Source organism: Triturus cristatus, chromosome 10, assembly GCF_964204655.1.
Source record: "Triturus cristatus chromosome 10, aTriCri1.1, whole genome shotgun sequence".
In the NCBI taxonomy this organism is placed as follows: domain Eukaryota; kingdom Metazoa; phylum Chordata; class Amphibia; order Caudata; family Salamandridae; genus Triturus; species Triturus cristatus.
Window position 1 is genome coordinate 633,595,309 of NC_140593.1, and position 18,364 is coordinate 633,613,672.

At 48.7% G+C, this 18,364-nt stretch overlaps 1 protein-coding gene across 2 annotated transcripts in view; it reads right to left on the bottom strand.

The window, feature by feature from the left end:
• Positions 1-18,364, bottom strand: part of GTF3C1 (general transcription factor IIIC subunit 1) — a 1,956,011-nt gene that overhangs the window by 1,072,834 nt on the left and 864,813 nt on the right. For both annotated transcript variants that reach the window (XM_085632176.1, XM_085632175.1), the window contains exon 20: positions 9,774-9,903. In XM_085632176.1, coding sequence (XP_085488302.1) covers positions 9,774-9,903 — 130 coding nt within the window. The remainder of the gene's footprint in view (positions 1-9,773; positions 9,904-18,364) is intronic.

The window sequence follows — 18,364 nt, forward strand, 5'->3', positions numbered from 1 at the left end:
CACCAAGCTGGTAAACAGTCACTCAACAAACCAATCCACCTATCGCCCCCGGAACCTAGATTAGTAACCCTCCCTCATCTACCCACAGAACGGGCGTTGAATACGCCTACTCTGACTACTGACCCTAGACTAGAGGAGATATTACTATCTCTACAACATATCAAGGCAGATATCCAAACTCTTCATGACCTGATCCTGAGACAACCAAAACCACACATGAAATTCTTCCAACAAGCTCACGCTAGCTCCACGAGACAGAAAACTCTTAGATGGAAAACAGTACCTGACCCCAATGCCTTATCCGGCCTGCGTAAAAGAAAAAAGCCTCTATCACCGCAAGAACTAACCTCCTTACTGCATTCCTAGGAGCCCTCAATTCCACCCCCCCTCTATGAGGACACGGACAACACATCAACACTGTCCTCTATCCAACCCATCCCTCCAAATCCTGATAAAGCAGCACGATACATCACCAGAGGTATCGTTGAGAAAAAACCTCCAGAGTTTTCCCATCCTTCAAGAGCCAAACACTATTTCCACCAAGACCCAGCTAAAATGCATCCTACTAAACTGTAGGTCTGCTGTATGTCATGTCGCTGATATAGCTCACCTCATACTAACCAACAAACCTGACCTCACAATTTTAACTGAAACTTGGCTTAACGATTCATCCTCGCCCATCCTAGACATACTAGTCCCCCCTAACAATCACATCACAAGACTAGATAGAATTGATAGGCTTGGAGGTGGGATTGCCTGCATACATCGGAACTACCTCTCTGTGAAACGTCTCATCTCCCCAGTTTTCTCCTCCTATGAATATTTATGTCTAGAAATCTCTGATGAAAATAACACAATATGCTCACTTCACTCATTTTACCATCCTCCAGGAAACAACCTTACCTTTATTGAACACATAATGGATATCCTAGCCACAAACACTGGACACCAAAACACCCTGATGACCCTGAGGTCAATAGCCTCAAAGCCTTCTTGACCGACCTTAACCTATCCTAAATTTGTGACAGCCCCACTCATGAAAAAGGCTCAATCCTAGATCTAATAATCTCCAAAGCGGTCTCCACCCAATTAGAATGTGACTTGTCTGACCATCACATCATCACTTTCCATATCATTGAATCAGTTAAACTACTCCATGCCCAACCCAAGAGAACGAAAATCTGGAAGAGAAACCTAAAAAACCTCAATCCTATCTCACTGGCAAACGCAAGCCCTAGCCTATCGCCCCCACCTGACAGTGTACAGGATGTACACGTTCTGACTAACCACTACTTCCAATCTTTGAATGTGTTATTAGACAATTTAGCTCCACTACAATTGAAAAGTATCTCCACTAAAAACTCGAACCCATGGTATGACGGTAGGCTAAATGAAGACAGAAGTGCACTAAGAACACTTGAAGGCAATGGAGAGCTGCACCGTCCGCTACTCACCTCAAACTACTCAGAAGTACGAGAAACGCCTATTACATAAAAATCAGACGTTCAAAAACCAACTTCATTAGCAATCAATTGGACCAAGCCAAGAACCGCTCCAAAAGACTCTTTGAAATTATCAAAGCGCAATCTAAGGGTGTCGCCCACTCACCTCAGGTTAATCCAGAATCTCTTCCCAAATGCGAGGCATTCGTGACCCATTTCATAACAAAATCTGAAAACATAAAGATAGACCTACGGAATGACCTATCAGCCCTTACCGACCCTCACTTGATCGCCTCAAGGTCTCCCATCAGGAACCCATTTAGTTGCTCTGCAAAGCTCGACCTCAAAAACAACGCAAACTGGTCCTCATACAACCTCTACAGCGAGGAGTCTATTCTAAAAATAATCAAGGCCTTAAATCCCTCCACTCACTTCTCTGACCCACTCCCAGCATCCCTCCTAAAAGACTTCATACCGACATTAGTGCCTCTATGGACCAGGATTATAAACACCTCTCTGCTGCAAGGAACCATCCCAGACATCCTCAAAGCTGGTCAGCTTTCCCCCATATTAAAGAAACCATTGGCTGACCCAGCAGACCTAAATAACTATCGCCCTATAGCCAACATCCCTACACTGGCCAAACTATTAGAAAAATGTGTTCACATGCAACTTACCTACCACATCGATCACTTTGACCTGCTCGATAAATTTCAATCTGGCTTTCGATCAGGGCACAGCACCGAAACTGCCATGACCCACATAATTGACGACACTTTAAAAACACTGGACCATAACAAAGCCTGTCTACTAATCCTGCTGGACCTATCCTCCGCCTTCGACACTGTCAAACACGACAATCTAATAGACCTCCTGAAAGTTAGAATGGGACTATCGGGAACGGTTCTCAACTGGTTCACTTCCTTCCTTCAAAATAGAACACAAAGATTCAAGACCAATCAATCTTTATCCATTCCCACTCCGGTCACTCTATGAGTACCCCAAGGATCTTCCCTCTCCCCGACACTCTTCAACTTGTTTATGGAACCCCTCACCGAGCTTCTCAACTCATCAAAGGTCCAATACCACATGTATGCAGATGACACACAACTCTACATTAAGGTACACTCACTTGAGGACATCAAGGCCCTCAACTCAACGCTCCAAAAAATGCAGACCTGGCTGGCAAATAACCACTTGAAAATAAACACCTTAAAGACAGAATTCCTTCTAATAGCACCCCCCAGCCAAACAACCACCATAATGGAATGGATGAAGCACTTAACAGCACTTGATGGCCAACCGCTCTTGATCGATTCTGCCAAATCGCTAACCATAACTCTGGATAATAAGCTAAATATGCAGAAGCACATCAGTGCAGCAACTAAAGGAGCAAACTTTCAAATGAACACCTTAAGAAGACTGAAGCCCTTCATACCAGCAAATGACTTTAAACAGGCAGTCCAAACTCTAGTAATCCCCAAAGTGGAATATGGAAGTGTCGCTCTCTGCGGCCTTCCCAAATCAACTACAGCCCCACTAAGAGCATCAATCAACACAACCGCCAGACTAATCACTGGCTCCAAAAGAAAGTGTCACATCTCCCTGGACCTACATGCCCTTAACTGGCTACCCTTTGTAGCCAGAATCCATTTCAAAATCGCCTGTATGACACACAAGGCTTTGCATCATAAAACACCTCGATACCTTGCAGAGAAATTAGTACCATCTGGTGGGAACAGAACCAACAGAAGTTCTGATAACCTTTTATTGAAACCACAACGATTCACCAAGAAGAAAACTTATAACCGCTCCTTCTCAGGGATGGCCCCTAGGATATAGAATGCCTTACCCCCAAAAACAAGACAGAACCCTCACGCGGCATCCTTTAAAAATGACGTGAAATCTATTCTCTTGACTAAATTCACATGATCTATAGATGCAGGCACGTAAATATTTGCTTTTTGTTAGAACAGTTACCATTGTTTGACTATCATAACCAAGAATTTTCTGTATGTATATTTCAATTTCCTCTATCTCCTTATTTGTTGTACAGCGCTCTGATACCTGCAAGGGTCTTGTCCGCGCTATATAAAACCTTCAAAATAAAAATAAATAAATAAAAACAAAATATAGGTACAAATGTAAAGGGTAAATCCCTGCTAGCAAGTCAATGAAAGTTCCGAATGTGATATTTATTATTACGTATAATGTACTTTCCTTCTTTCAATTATAAATGCGCAAATGAGTGAGCGCATCACTGAAGAAAACACAGGAGTAAAGAATATGTTGGTGTGTGATCACAGAGTAGCAATAATTTAAGATTGTTACACCTGCGCACTGAAAAAGTGCACCTGTTCGGGAGTCGCCGACGGACCCGGGTAAGGCAGGTAGGGGGACGCCCAGGGGGCAGAATCCCTGTCCCCCTCGTCCGCATCCGAGGACCAACGGAGGGACGTCGGAGAGCGAACACACTACTTTGACTTCTTTTTATGTTGTCGCTTACCGAAATCCAAGGGTGAAGACTTGGAGCCCGAGGAGCGACGACTGCGGCCCCGCAAGCGGTCCCGGAAACGGTCCCTGGACCTGGAGCGGCGTTGGGACGAGTGTCGGACATCCAGCAGTTTCCGGCACTGTTCCCTCAAGGCCTTCGGGGCCATGGCCCAACAGTCCCGGCAGGACCGGGAGTCGTGGTCGGTCTCCAGGCAGTCGTGGTCGGTCTCCAGGCAGTAGAGGCAAACACCGTGGGGGTCCGCCACTGAAATATTGCGACTGCAGGCCCCACAAGACTTACATCCAGGCATCCCAATGTGCACCAGGAGAAACAAGGGGAGACAAAAAGTCTGAAAAGAGTAGTCAAAAAGTGACTACGGTACTTGCTCTATCCGGATCTGCGCTTGCTGGCGCGGAAAAAGAAAGAACTGACGTCGGCACGCCTGAGTGGCGCCCAAGTAATCTCCGTGATGTCATCTCCGCGCTTACGACGCCAGCGAAGGACGCGGAGCCGCATGACGCCACCTACTTGACGCGCAGGTGTACTGCTACAAAAACTTTCCGGATCCAGTCTGACGCCTGGGGATATTCTAAGGTAAGGAATCTATCACTAACGTGTCTCTTTCAGATAGTGGAAGCACAAGCCATTTGTTTCCGAGCCATGGAGTTTTTGTCGTCAGCAATATACACAGAGATAATCAATTTTACGTGTGTAAATCACTTTATAGGAAATGTTACCTAAGACAAAGGACTACAAGGTGTAGGAGTCACATGCCAACCATACTAGTAGGCAGTATAGTTTAATAGTGATTGATCTGGAGAAACACAAACAGAATTTAAAACTTAATACCATGATTGGGGGTTCTCTTTAATAATCATAATCGATTTCTATCCAAATGAACACTTTTTGCAACATTAGGATAAACAAAGGCTTAGGGAAAAAACCATAACGCTCTAGTTTGCAGTTTGTATGCAGCTCTTAGATGACAGTCAATTGCTAACTGTTCTTTGTTAGGATTTTAACTTATAAACTGCAAGTCACAAAAGGATCTTACTGACAAAAGCTGTAACCCACTGACCTATTTACATATGTGCACTTTGTGATGGGCATGGTAAATTTTCTTTGCAGCAGGCACATTAACCCTCTGCGCTATCTTTCCATGAGTCAAAACTTCCACTAGACAAAACTCCGATCTCGCTCTAGGAACAAGTTTATTCATCGGAGTTATCATGACATTTTTATTATTGCCGAAAATTGCTGGAGGCCAGGAAGGAGACAGCAAGTGCTTTTAAAACCATAATATACGACGCCCCCACTCAAAGTCAGCGCCCGTTGCGGTCACACCGGTCACACCGCCTTAGAGCCAGTACTTCTCAGGGGTCCTGTGACCTCAGTGTCAGAGTTGCTCTAGGGTCTGCTACTTCATAGGCCTGCCCGCAAGACTGGAGGTGAACTTCAGTATGGATTGTGGTGGGCAAGCCTTCAAGGTGAACCCACATTTGCCACTGCAAGGGTCCACCTGCTAGGGCTAAGACACCAGGGCTTCTCTGGTTTTGCGGGGCTTCTAAGGTCTAGCATGGGAATGTGCTCCCTCAGGAGAGGGATCTGGGGGACTGGTCATGAAGGCTGAACCTGGTTCCCCCAGTTCTAAATTCGGCAGCTATGACCACAGTGCTACATCCGCTCCCTCACTGAACACCATACTGCCCCACTGAGTGAAATTCTCACTGCCTTCAACTACAATCCAATTTGACCTGCTATAAACAACTGGATGCAACTCAATTCAAATTATGCACTAAGCAAGAGCAATATGCTGCCTAAAAGAAAAAGTAACAACATCCCGGAAAAAGAAAATACTCATAGGGTATGAAAGATTAAATAAAGCATGTGAAATGTAAGCAGGAACAACATGGTGAACTTAACGCTTTTACAGTCACTATTCACAAATCAACGAGTATTTTTGCCTGAAAAGTTAAGGACATAACTACAGGGCCCAGAAAGGACCCATTTCAATGTCCACTGCTGTTAGAGGATAGCAGTCAAGTGTATTGTACAGTACAATACACTTGACTGCTGTCGTCTAACAGCGGCCTCAGTGCTGAAGCTTCATGTACCAGTGTGGCACTCGCAGTAGGCAGCCCAGAGAGGCTCCCTCAGGTGATGTGCAGGACTACAAGACATTCCATTGAGCGTCCGATCCTTCAGAGTCCATTGCCACCCACATTGTCAGCTCTGTCTTTCTAAGAGTTCACCTGAGACACAAATGTTTTTCACCACCCCTCTACCCAAACACAGACTCTGGAGAGCCGGCAATATTTATGTGTGCTGGTCCCCCGTCTGGGCAGTAGAAAATCTGCTTGGGGTGGGGGCAGTAATACCACATGAAAGGCCTGAGCGAGGGGGATGTTAGATACTCTCCTGAAGGAATGCGGTCAATGATTTGTTCGAACGTTTTGCATCAGCTATTTAATAATGTAACCCGGGAAATGCGTGTGGTCAGTTGAGGGACCACGAGTTATTGCAAGTACATGTGTGGTCCCCCATTATCTATATGGGCGTCATCGGCACACTACATGGACCATTCAAAAACTGCATGGGCACAGTGGGGCTGGTAACTCAACAACAAGAAAGGGAGGGGAGCTACTGGAGCCACTCTTGATCCCCCTGGACTATATAGATCAAACAACAAAAGAGTGTATCCTGAAACGGAAATAAACTAGCAAAAGAGTACTTACTGTGTTTTAAAAGAACCCTCACTCACCAATCTAGTTGGTGACATGCATCATCATTGGGTTCCCACCAGAGAGGCCGAGTGCCTCTCCGGTGTGCTACAATGCCTGAATTACAGCGGAGCTGGATTTTGCGAAGTCAGTGCAAGTTGTGAATAGTGTAGGGAGTGAAGTTAAAATGGTGTCACAATTTAATCCAAAAATAATTTCAATGGTGGAAAACTGGACAGCGTTACAAATGGTGCGTCGGATGTGTTAAAGCTGGTTTTACTTGACCAGTTACATGAAAGTGGTCAACATGTTTCTGCTTCTAAAAATGTTAAGCAAAGCATTCGTCAGGACCTAAGAGGACTACCAAGGTGGTGTGCGCTCGCTAAGGCGCACCCTAACCTGTGGAGTCTAGGACCGCTTAAACTCACGGTTCTTAGATGGCCTTCAGGACTTCTGAAAGCTTTAATATCTGTTGGAACAAAGAAAGAGAGACAAACAAACCCAGTAATTCACAGTGTACATATCGATAATTGGGCATGCCCCATTTGACAGTGTGTACTAGATGACTCTCATGCATGTCATCTGTAGTGCTCTCTATCGACAGTGGTGTGATTTTGCTATCAAACAAACAGTAACTGGCAGTGTCACTGTCTGAATTCCATTCATTCAATGAAATCAAAATGAAATGTACTCTTAAAGTCTAAGAGGCAGAAAAAACCTTTAGATTTAGCTCATCGGACCTTTAACATTGTATGCCGTTTAGGGGTTCACAACCCGACAATCTCATGGTTGGAAATTATTAAAATCAATTGACAAGATGCCACCAACAAAGCTCAGAAGGTGATGGACTACTGAGTAGTGGAGGCAAAGGCAGGTTTAGTGCATATATAAAAGGAAAAAGTAGGACTTAGTATACGTGGGAGAAACGGAAAAAACATTAAAGCTTACATGAAGTAAAGTTAAACCTCACGACATGAGTCCTGGTGGGGGGCGGGACTTGTAGTCAAACTCTATGTAAATAGAAGATGGCTCCCCCATGACAGCCTTTCTACAGAGTAGATTGTATCGTGGGCAGCAAAGGTAACTTACTTCGCCAAAGCCTGCCGCCCGCTGGACACCTGCCTGTACCCTCCTGAGGACTCGGAAGATAACGTGTCCTTCATCACGGAGAAATAATATAGGAAGTGCCCAGCTAGCGCGGCGGTGTGATCACGCGGGCGTATTGACGTAGTTACGTAAAAACGCCCATGCCTGAGAAAGACTAGAGTGCTGAAGCTTCTATTAATCAATCTTACGTGTATGCCAAAACAACGCTGAAGACTCAGCGTAAATGGTTAAGTTACGGTGGCATGGTAAAGTAAAAGTCACATATGCACAATAGCAATGGGGATGCTGATGATAATCAGTGTTAAATATATAGAAAAATATATTAAAAAAACAACCGTTGTGAGCTCAACCTGCAATCTTCTATATTTCTTTCGGAAAAGCTTGTTAAGTAATGGAGGTGCTGATAGTCAACAGTACCTGACCCTCACTATCCAGATCTGAATCAGAACAAAGCAGAAAGTAGAGCTACCCTGTTTGTACTAAAGGTGGTTGGACCATACTGTTTTGCAAAAAGAGAGTTTTTCAAAACTTTATTAGTTTTTGGCTACTCTATTGACATATGAAATTACGAAGTGTAACAGTGGTGGGGATTGGTGGTACTACCCAGTCTGCTGATATTTGGCAATAGAACTGTACTGAGGTGATCAGCCAAAATCGTGGTAAAATATTGCCCGAGTAAAAAAACCATTTAAAGCCAAAAACCGTAAGCAGAGAATCGGCCAGGGACCAGGGTTCAATTCCCGACGCGGCAGGGTCGTGGACCAGGGTCAAAACGGACTCGATAATTCTCGCCTCGGTACCTACTCTAACCAGGAACACACTCGGCAACTCTGGGCATTAAGCTTGCCTCATCTCTACAACGGCCCCCCACAGACGCCGGGGATGCCTGGTTTCACCTTGGAGATACCCAGAAAGGGACCATCTCACAGGGATAGCCAGGACGGGTTCCCCAGCGGTCTACAGCGCCGGGACGCCCCGTTGCTGGGGCAGCTGTGCGCTTTACAAGTCTACAACATTTACATTTACATTGGAAGCTCAAGCACGACCCATGGGGTTTTGAATCTGGGCAACAATGCAGCCTCAGGCTGAAGGCACACACTAAAGATCACAGCCCACCGGCAGCCTCGAGCCAGGTCAGAACTTCAACTAGACATCGACCAGCAGGCAGCTGACTGCGTGCTGCTGCAGCAAATTAAAAGCAAATTTGTAGATTAACACTCACAGTGACACTTACTTGCAAGGGGAGACATTCCAGTCTAGAGGCAGCGGTTCCCTCCTCAGACTCCTGGTCACTGCTGTAATGGTCCCCACTGGTTGCATTGCTGAGCTACGTGGAGGAGATCCCACCAGTGAATCTCCACCTAACAGCTATGATGCTACTGCTCGCAAAGCGCAGACTAGCTATACATTGGGGAGCCCCCAGAAGGCCCTGTGTTGCTGAGTGGATACGAGACATAGTTTATTGTCAAGAGCAATTGGCAGCATTCTGGGACCTCATGCCAACGGCATCTCGCCCGAAAGTAATTTGAGAACCCTTCACGATCTGCCTCAGGGAGAGCGATGTGTCCCTCCCCGATGACCCTAGACCAGAGACAGCTACAACCCTGCCAAAAACACCCGAATAGTTCCATTAACACCTACCATTTGGCGCAAACTACCCTTCCAAATAGGATGGCCGCCTCCCCTGTAGTGTGCGTTGGCCCTCTCTCCCTGACTCAGACGCCCTACTACCTCTAGACCTGCTTCATCCACATTTATCGCTGTCATGTCTCAATAACCATGATCATGTGGATTGCTTTAATGTATATGGAGGTGTATTTTAACCATACAGAATGTACCTGAGTAATGTAACTGACCTTTACAACTTATTGTTGCTTTAATATCTCATGTAAGATGTCTATTTTGCAATTTGCTGTGCAGTGCTTGAACAATGATTTGCTTTGTTATATCTCTGTCTGAACAAAATTAAATAAAAATTAAAAAAAAAAAAAAACATAATTTAAATCATACGTGGTGTACTCCAGCAGTGCACATTTACGTTTCAGATTATGCTTATCAACTGCTGTCTGCTGGTCTACTTCAAGATCTACGCATTCATGTTGTGAATGTATTTTCCTTGAATGGGGATGGCGGACAACACCTAAAAACACAAAAGGAGAAACAACATTCCTTAAAAATGTAATTTGCAACACTCAGTGAGGTGACAATTGTAAGACAATGCAACATAATGAATCAATTATAAAGTGATAAAATCATATTCCATTCTCGCATGTGCAGTTATAAAAATCTACTTGACAACACTCAATAAGGTTTAAACGTAGGACACACTGCAATATATTTCCTTTTTGGAACACTTTTGTTCAAAGTAATAATAAAAAATAAAAAAATACCTTCAGAATCTTTAAGTACATTGAAAAATCACATACTTAACAAAACAAAACTACTGAACGCAAACACCGTTGAAATTTTAAAGAAGCTTTTGAGAAAGAACTAATAATTTTCTTTCGATAATGCTCTTTTCAACCACAGATTCCAGACATTATAAATATTCCCCAGGCGTCAGACAAGATCCGGAAAAATCTTCAGCAGTACCCCTGAGCGCCGGCAGGTCCATGTCAAAGTCGTTCCGCGTTGGACGCGACCTGCTCAGGCCTATATAAGTGCCGCCAATGCAGACTGACCTCAGTTGCTTTCCGACTCATGCGGGCCGGCAGATGTGGAGCAATAATAATATCAATCGTGACTACTGTGTAGATCTCAAAGTTGGAATCTTCTTAGATGAAAGAGCCAAGTGCACAGAAGGGGGTAGGAATGTCAATGAGCAATCAGCAGTTAAGGAGAGTCTCTGCCACTAAGTGAATAACCAAAGGTAAGTGATTTGTTCTTCAAATAGAGGCTTATAAGCGTAGATTCCTTATCTTTTGAATAGATTTCAAAGCAGGACCTCCTAGGATGTGCGTCTATGAACTGGCTCCAACCAAAAAGTCCTGAAGAACCAAGCAGGCAAAGTGCCCTTACTGGTGGACATGGCTGCCTAGAAAATTGTGCCTTGTGAATGTATGCAGTAATGTCAAAGTTGCAATCTGTCCAGAACCGGAATCACATATGCGAACAGTGCTGGAAGCTTAAGCTCTGGTAGAATGCACCCGCAAACCTTGAGGGGGCTGCTTTTGTGCAAGTTCGTAGCAGATCTTAATGCAGAGTAAGATCCAGCACAAGATGGTCCTTTTCTGCACAGCCTTGCCTTTCTTTTCTCCAAAGAATCCGATTAAGAGCTGATCGTTCTTTGGTGCAATCAATGTACAAGCTGAAGGCTTTTTCTGATACAGCCAGCAAAGTCTCTTTTCCTCCTTAGATGGGCAAGATGGATCAAAGAATGCTGGAAAAGCGATGCTCTGACTGACATGAAAAGGAGTCAACTACCTTTGAAAGGAAGGAGGCTCAAGTCTGTAGAACCAGCTTGTCTGGAAAATGGTGTAGTGTGAGTTAACAGACAGGTCACTGTAACTCGCTCACCTGTTTTGTTGATAAGAAAGACTTTCTAGAGGGTAAGGAGCCGGAGAGAATAGCACGGAGAGGGTCAAAGGGCGCAAACATGAGGAATGCGAGGATCAAATTTATATCCCATTAGGGAATAATAAATGGAGAAGGGGAAAATAAATTGTAACCCTTTGAGGAAACGCATCACAACAGTCTAGCAACTGTAAAAAGTTCGAAAGAGATGACAGGTACCATCAAACAGAACATAAAGTAAGGCATTGCTGGTCTAAGGACAACACAAGCAACAAACCTTCAGGCAGCTTGGCATGGAGTAGGTTGAACTTATACCAACGGCAGGTGTATACAGCTCTGGATGAGGGACGCCTGGCTACCAAGATGGCATTTACCACTTCGGGAGGAAGGTCAAAAGCACTCAACTGTCAATGCTCAATTTCCAGGCTTAGAGGTGTAGGCTGAGCAAGCTCGAGTGCAGATCCCTGCCTGCTGCTGGACCAGGAGATCCTCCTAAAGAGTCAGCTTGATTGGAGTACAGATGCTCATGCCCTGAAGTTCAGAACACCATACTCTCTGAGCCCAATAAGGGGCCACTAGGATGACTTGGGCCCAGTCGGCCAGGATCTTCTTCAGTAACCAGGTCAGGAGAGGTATCGGCAGGAATGAGTACAGGAGTCAAGAGTTTCACTCCACACAGAACTAGTCTTTGAGCAAAAGAATCCTTGGACCCTCCAATGTGCAAAAGTGCTGACACAGCTCATTCTCGGTGGTGGAGAAAAAATTCAAACTGGGGTGCTCACCATTCACGTAAAAGACCCTGGGCCACCTCCGGATTTAACTGCCATTCAATCATACAGTACTTATAAAGCTCTGCTTGTCACCCTAGAAGGTATCCAGGCGCTGTACTGCGGAGTCAGTCAAAGAGCTAGGTCTTGAGTCCCTTCCTTAAGTGGACCAGTGAGGGTGAAGTGTGGAGGTAGAGGAGAAGCATGTTCCAGGACTTGGCATACAGGAGGAAGAAGGAGCGTGCTCCGGTGTGGCAGAGGTGGATGCGTGGTACCTGCGCATGGGTGGGGTAAGTTGAGCGGAGTGGAGGTTCCTGGAAGGGAGGAGGAAGTTCTGGCAGTGGTTCATGTAGGCGGGTCCTTGGTCATGGAGGGATTTGTAGGGGTGGGTCAGGAACTTGAATTGGCATCTTTTCTGGATGGGGAGCCAGTGGAGGTTTTTCAGGTGCTAGGTAATGTGGGTCCTCTTTGGCAGACTGAGCATTAATCTAGCAACTGCTTTTTAGATCGTCTGGAGTCTCCTCATGAGGTCAGTGGTGGTGCCTGCACAGAGTGCATTGCCGTAGTCCAGCCGGCTGGTGAGGAGAGTCTGCGTCAAAGTTTTCCTGGTGCTGATGGGGAGCCACTTGAACACTTTGAGGAGCATAGGGTGAGTGTGGGAGAAGGCTGCGAGAGAGCGCTGGCCTCATGTTTCATGCAGAGTTCGCTGTCCAGGATGTTGACAAGTTGCTGGTGTTGTTTTTCGGAGTGAGGGTGGGTTCGAGTTCTGTGTGCCACTTGGTGGTGTGTCTGTCGAAGATCAGTACTTCAATTTTGTCTTTGTTCAGCTTCAAGCAATTGTTCTTCATCCAGGATGACGCGTTCTTTATACATTTGAGGAAGTTGGTCTTTGTCGTGGTTGAGTCCTCTGAGAGCGAGAAGACGAGCTGGGTGTCATCGGTGTAGGAGACCAAGCTGATGTGGGTTATGATGATGTCCGCAAGTGGTTTCAAGTAGATGCTGAAGAGTGTACGACTGAGGGATGAGCCTTGAGGGATGCCTCAGATGGTGAGCTTGGGTTGAGATGTGAAGGGAAGTAGAAGCATTGTCTGGGTGCGTCCCATAAGAAAGGAAGTAGTAGAAAGCGACAGGAGCAAAAAACCATAAACCACGTTGAGATCTGGGTACATATGTGAAATTTAGCAACAATGTCTCAACTGGTATTATTGAAGGAAAAGGCAATTCTATATGTATGTACAAAACATTACATGAAGGAAGAAGGGAGCCTCAAGTTATTTGGTTTTGGAAGTGCTCATGGCATCATATATTCGGTTATAGCAATTTATACAATACAGATATATCAGCACTGTGGGCATAAATTGCGAAAACAACCCAAAAAACAATAGGTGCATGTTGTGCTCGTGACATGAAAAGTGACGGTGCAAGTGACACGTGGTGAAGAACAGCGAAGGGCGCAATGTGACAATTGTGAAGAAGAATATATACAGAGTTATGGTTCATGTTTTAGAAGTTTGAGGCATTGAATTGTATTATTCAAACTATTTCGGTGAACCATAAAGACAGATGCGCCTCGAATTGCGCTGAAAGTTGGTCGACGGCGTTTTGATCCTATCGAGTCAGGATCATCATCAGGACCGGGTTGCCCATTAACAGGTGCTGTATTGGGGAAGAAACAAGGGGGGAGAATTCAGGGTGGGAGAGGGTAGGTGGTGCATGGTGGGAAAGGGACGGTCAAATGAGGAGTATTACCAAGGCTTGGAATACGGGAAGAACCGGGGCAGCAGGCTAGGCGCACGGGATGAGGGCACAGCTCAGTGAGTCATGTAAGGTGGCGGAGCTGCAGCGGAAATGCAATAGCCGTGTGGCTGGGTCTAAGTGCATGACAGTTAAGAAGGCATGTTTGCAGGCCCGGCTTAGCGAGTGGAAGGAAAAGTGAGGGGCTGCAGCGGGGGTGCGAAGGGACTAGGAGCATGGCTGATGGAGAAGGGGCACAGAGTAAACCGGCGGATAGCGTCCGCGAGGGAAGCATGTGTCATGGGCATGACAGGTAGTGAGGAACGGCGGAACACTAATGGTCGGGGCGGGGAGCTGGGGCACAGCGAGCGGGGAGGGAGGGCACTCACCTAACTGTATATTGGAGGGGGTCAGCGATGAAGAAGGTGGGGTGGTTGGAGCCCCTGGCCACTGCGCATACCATAAGGGTTATGGGCTCTGTGAATCGAAAGTCAAGACTTAGATGAGGGAGAGGGTAAGGGGAGGCGGAGATTAGCAGAGGAGCTGCCGCAGGGAACTTACCAAGGAAGAAATCAGGTGGGCTGCGCCGAGTGAAGCCAGCCAAGATGTCCGTGGCGCTCTGTGCCAAGCAAGGCACTAGCCAAAATTCTAGGACTAGGAAAAACAGGTGTCTGTTAATTTGAGCCCCCTTAATTGTATGCAGGCGTGGCTTTGCTATGCCTTGTGCCTTTGAGAGCTAAATGATCCAAGAATTGTTTAAATTCATCTAGGAGTGTTTGAAGGACATTGGCTGTCCTTGGCATTAAAACAGAATTGGCTGCAAATAATATAACTGGAATTGGGTGACTACCTAATAAAGGCCATCCTTTATATTTTGAATTTAAAAACATCTAAATCATTATTATAGAGTGTAATAAAAAGAGATATGAACGCACCCTTGCCTTACTCCCCTTTTATCAAAAATGGGCTAGTACATTCTCTATCCTAGCCCAAAAGGACCCTAGCAGTAACATTTGAATACATTTGACTCAAAAGTATGATGATCGTTTTACACACCCCAATGATCTCATGATCATCCACAATTCGGTATGCTAAATACAATCAAATCCACTGCTCAGACTCAAACTTTGTTCTACTCTAGCACGACCTTTGTTGAAACTATTGTATGCCTGACAATACACAATTTTCTTCTGACCATACTTCCAGTCTCTCCAAAACAATTCTGCCTGCAAATTGCCAGATGAATCAAGAAGAGAAATGGGGGGGGCGTGGCCAAGATGGCGGTCTAGGTGGACGTGTGGATTCCCCTCTCCCGCGGGCACCTCGCAGAAAGCACGGTGTGCGGCCGTTTCCAGCTGGCTGACACCTCAGCAAATAGCCCGGAAAGTGCCCGCCGGGACACCGACGGCGGGTGTACAGTGGCCGACCGGCGGAATACAGCTGAGCCCGCGCCGCAGAGCCGAGGACGACCCGACGCATGCGGGGCCTGCCGAGAAGGGGGACGGACGGCTCTTGAGGATACCTGGGCAGAGACAGCGGAGGGCGGACTGCGGCCCCGCGGTTCCCGAGTATCAGCAGCCCTGAAGTGAGCGTGATCGGCGCCTAATCCCCAGGTGGCGAAGTCGGAGGACGGGACTGGTGGCGAGGGGACTCGGCGGAGCAGCGCGGCCTACCCGGGTGCAGCCAACGCGACGACCCATGCAGCGGAGGAGAGAGGGCCGGTGGCCTCGGAGGTGCGGCGGACCCTGGATCAGAAAGGAGCCCCAGGGACCCCGCCGGGGAGCGGACGCCAGGCAGGCAAGTGACCGCGCTGCTGGCGCCGCCGGTGGGGGCCCGGGGCAGAAGGGTGGCGGTCTTCTGGGAGAGACGGGCGGCCTACCTCCGGGCGCAGTGAACGGTGGGACCCCCGGGGGGCCTTGAGAGCCAGCGGTGCACACGTCGGATCAAGCGCGGGCGGAAGCCCCACAGCTGAGCGGCAGCTAGCCCCAGGGGGCGAAGGACCCAATTGAAGGAACTCTCGTTCGAGCGCCGGCGGGCCTGTAGAGGCGGTACGGGCTAGGCCCGGCAGACTGACGGAGCCGGAGACCCCGAGGGTGAAGGGCCCTCCGGATCGCTCCCCCCTGGGTGTGAGGTACCCGCCGCGCGGGGATAGAGTGGAGGCCCGGGGCGCAACGCGACCGGGGTGGAGCAAGGCCCTTGTCGGTCCTGGAGACGAGCCTGGAGGGGTGCGAGGTGAGTATGGAACCTTCGGCTGGGAGCACCCCGGAGAGTCCCTGGAGGAGACCCAGGCGGGGACGGGCGTGAGGAAGAGAGCCAGGGCGCGGGCCGGCGAGATGTTCTGACCCCCCTCCGGACGCTGGCGGCTGGGCGCCCCGGGGCTGCAGCGGGAGGAACAGGACTGCGTGGCCCTTCGAGCGAGTGCGGCACTACCCGGTGACGCAGGGGCTGAGAGGAGGATTGAGGAAGTCGTGGACCCGGGGCGCTCACGGAGGGCACGTCCCGGACCGGTGGGGCTCGCCGGCCTTGGCCGGGCGTTGGAGGCGGCGGAGCCGAGAGAGAGAGGCACGAGACCGGCGCTGGTTGGGGGTCGGGAGGTACGGAGGCCCCCGGACGGGAGAAAGGTGGATTCGAAGCCCGTTATGGTCCCCCCGAAGGGCCGCCGTGACAAGACCCTGAAGGAGCTATTCGCGAAGCCACAGGCAGGGCCCACGACAGGCGCTATGGCGTCGAGCGTAGCGAGCAGCCCGCCCGGACAGTTGGAGGGGTCGGAACCCATCACCAAGTCGTTTTTGGAATCCATGTTCACCGGTCGGCGGACAGATATCCAGAACCTCCAAAAGGAATTCACTGCGGAGCTTAAGGAGGTGCGCAGAGATGTGGACAGTATTGGGGAACGGGTTGCTGCGCTAGAAGATAAAGGGGACAGCCGCGAATCGGAGCTGGCGACACTTCAACAAGAAATCCTCCGGATTCACGACCAGCAGGTGGACCTACAGTCGCATGTGGAAGACCTTGAAAACCGGTCCCGGCGCCATAATATACGGATCCGAGGGGTGCATACTTCGGAGGACTCGAAGGATCTCTTTACCTTCACGAGGGAACTCTTCAATCACATTTTGGAGCGCCCACTGGAGACGGAGCTGCGCATTGACCGAGCGCATAGAGTGGGCCCCCCGCGGCCCGCGGCGGCCGGCCCATCAGATATCCTGGTGTGTGTTCAGGATTACCGCACCAAAGAAGATATACTGCGTAATGCCCGCCGGCAGCATCCCGTGAGGTTTCGGGATCACGCACCAGTCCTATATCAAGACTTGTCGGCGCTTACGCTTCATAAACGTAGGCTGTTCAAGCCCATCACAGCACACCTCCAACAACGCAACATCCGATATAGCTGGGGGCACCCGTTCCGATTGGTGTTCCGCATGGACAATACGCTATATCAGCTGAAGTCCTTGTCGGAAGCGGCCCAGCTGTTGGGGGTGACCTTACCACAGGAGGACAGTGGGGCGGAAGAAGATCCGACGGCAGCCACGAAGGCGGGACCCGGCTGGCGTCGACAGGGCCGTCGTAAACGTACGAAGAAGCCCCCAGCGGCGGAGATCCTCAGAGGGCAACAGGATGCATTAGAGACTGTCTCCGGCGGCTTGCGCAGCCCCTCGTCTGGGGAGGCTGTATAATGACTGTGGCGGGCAACTTTGCTGGGTCCTTGAAAGGGTTGTCGGCGGGAGAGGGGCCTCTTCGTGGTGTTACTGTTCCTTGCGCCCTTCCAACACCATCCACTGGAAAGTGGAGGACACTGGTTCTGGACTTTTGTTGTTAGGATTGTTTGGGGGGAGGGGGGTGGGGGGGGTTTGCGAGGGGGATGGGGGTTCCGCGTCTGTCAGGGAGTGGAGCACAGCGGGCGGCCAGCGGGATTGGTGGGTGGTTTCCGGGCACGAGCAGCATCCTCTGCAGGGCACAGCTTGATAATCTAGGTGAGACCACATGGCGCCTCCTACACTTAAGGTACTAACACTTAATGTTCGGGGCCTCAACAGCCCTGTTAAACGCAAGGCAGTGCTATCGTGCCTTGAGAATTCACAGGCTGACATCTACCTCCTTCAGGAGACCCATCTGCTCGCTCAGGACTGTCACCGGCTCCGATCCCGCAAGATTCCGGTCCAACTCTTTTCCTCTAGCCTTATTAAAACAGGGGGAGTCGCGATCCTAATGGCCCAGCGGTTTCGAGGGGAGGTCCTGCAGAAGGAAGCCGAAGTCAGAGGACGGCTTTTGATTTACAGGTTTGCCCTGGGGGCCTTGACCTTCACCATAGGCTCCCTTTATGCTCCCAACGAGGGGCAAGAGCGATTTTTGCAGTCCGCACTCACGGAGATAACGGCGACGAGCGATAGGCTCATTCTTTTGGGGGGCGATCTAAATCTAGTTTTTGACAACGTGTGCGATAGGTCTTGCCAACGTACACATCAAACGGGGGCGATTTCCACGACTGGGCTTGCTAGATTGCGGGAGCTGGGGCTCGAGGATATGTGGCGTAGCTTTCACCCGCAGGACCGGGAGTATTCCTATTACTCGCACGCGCATAAGACG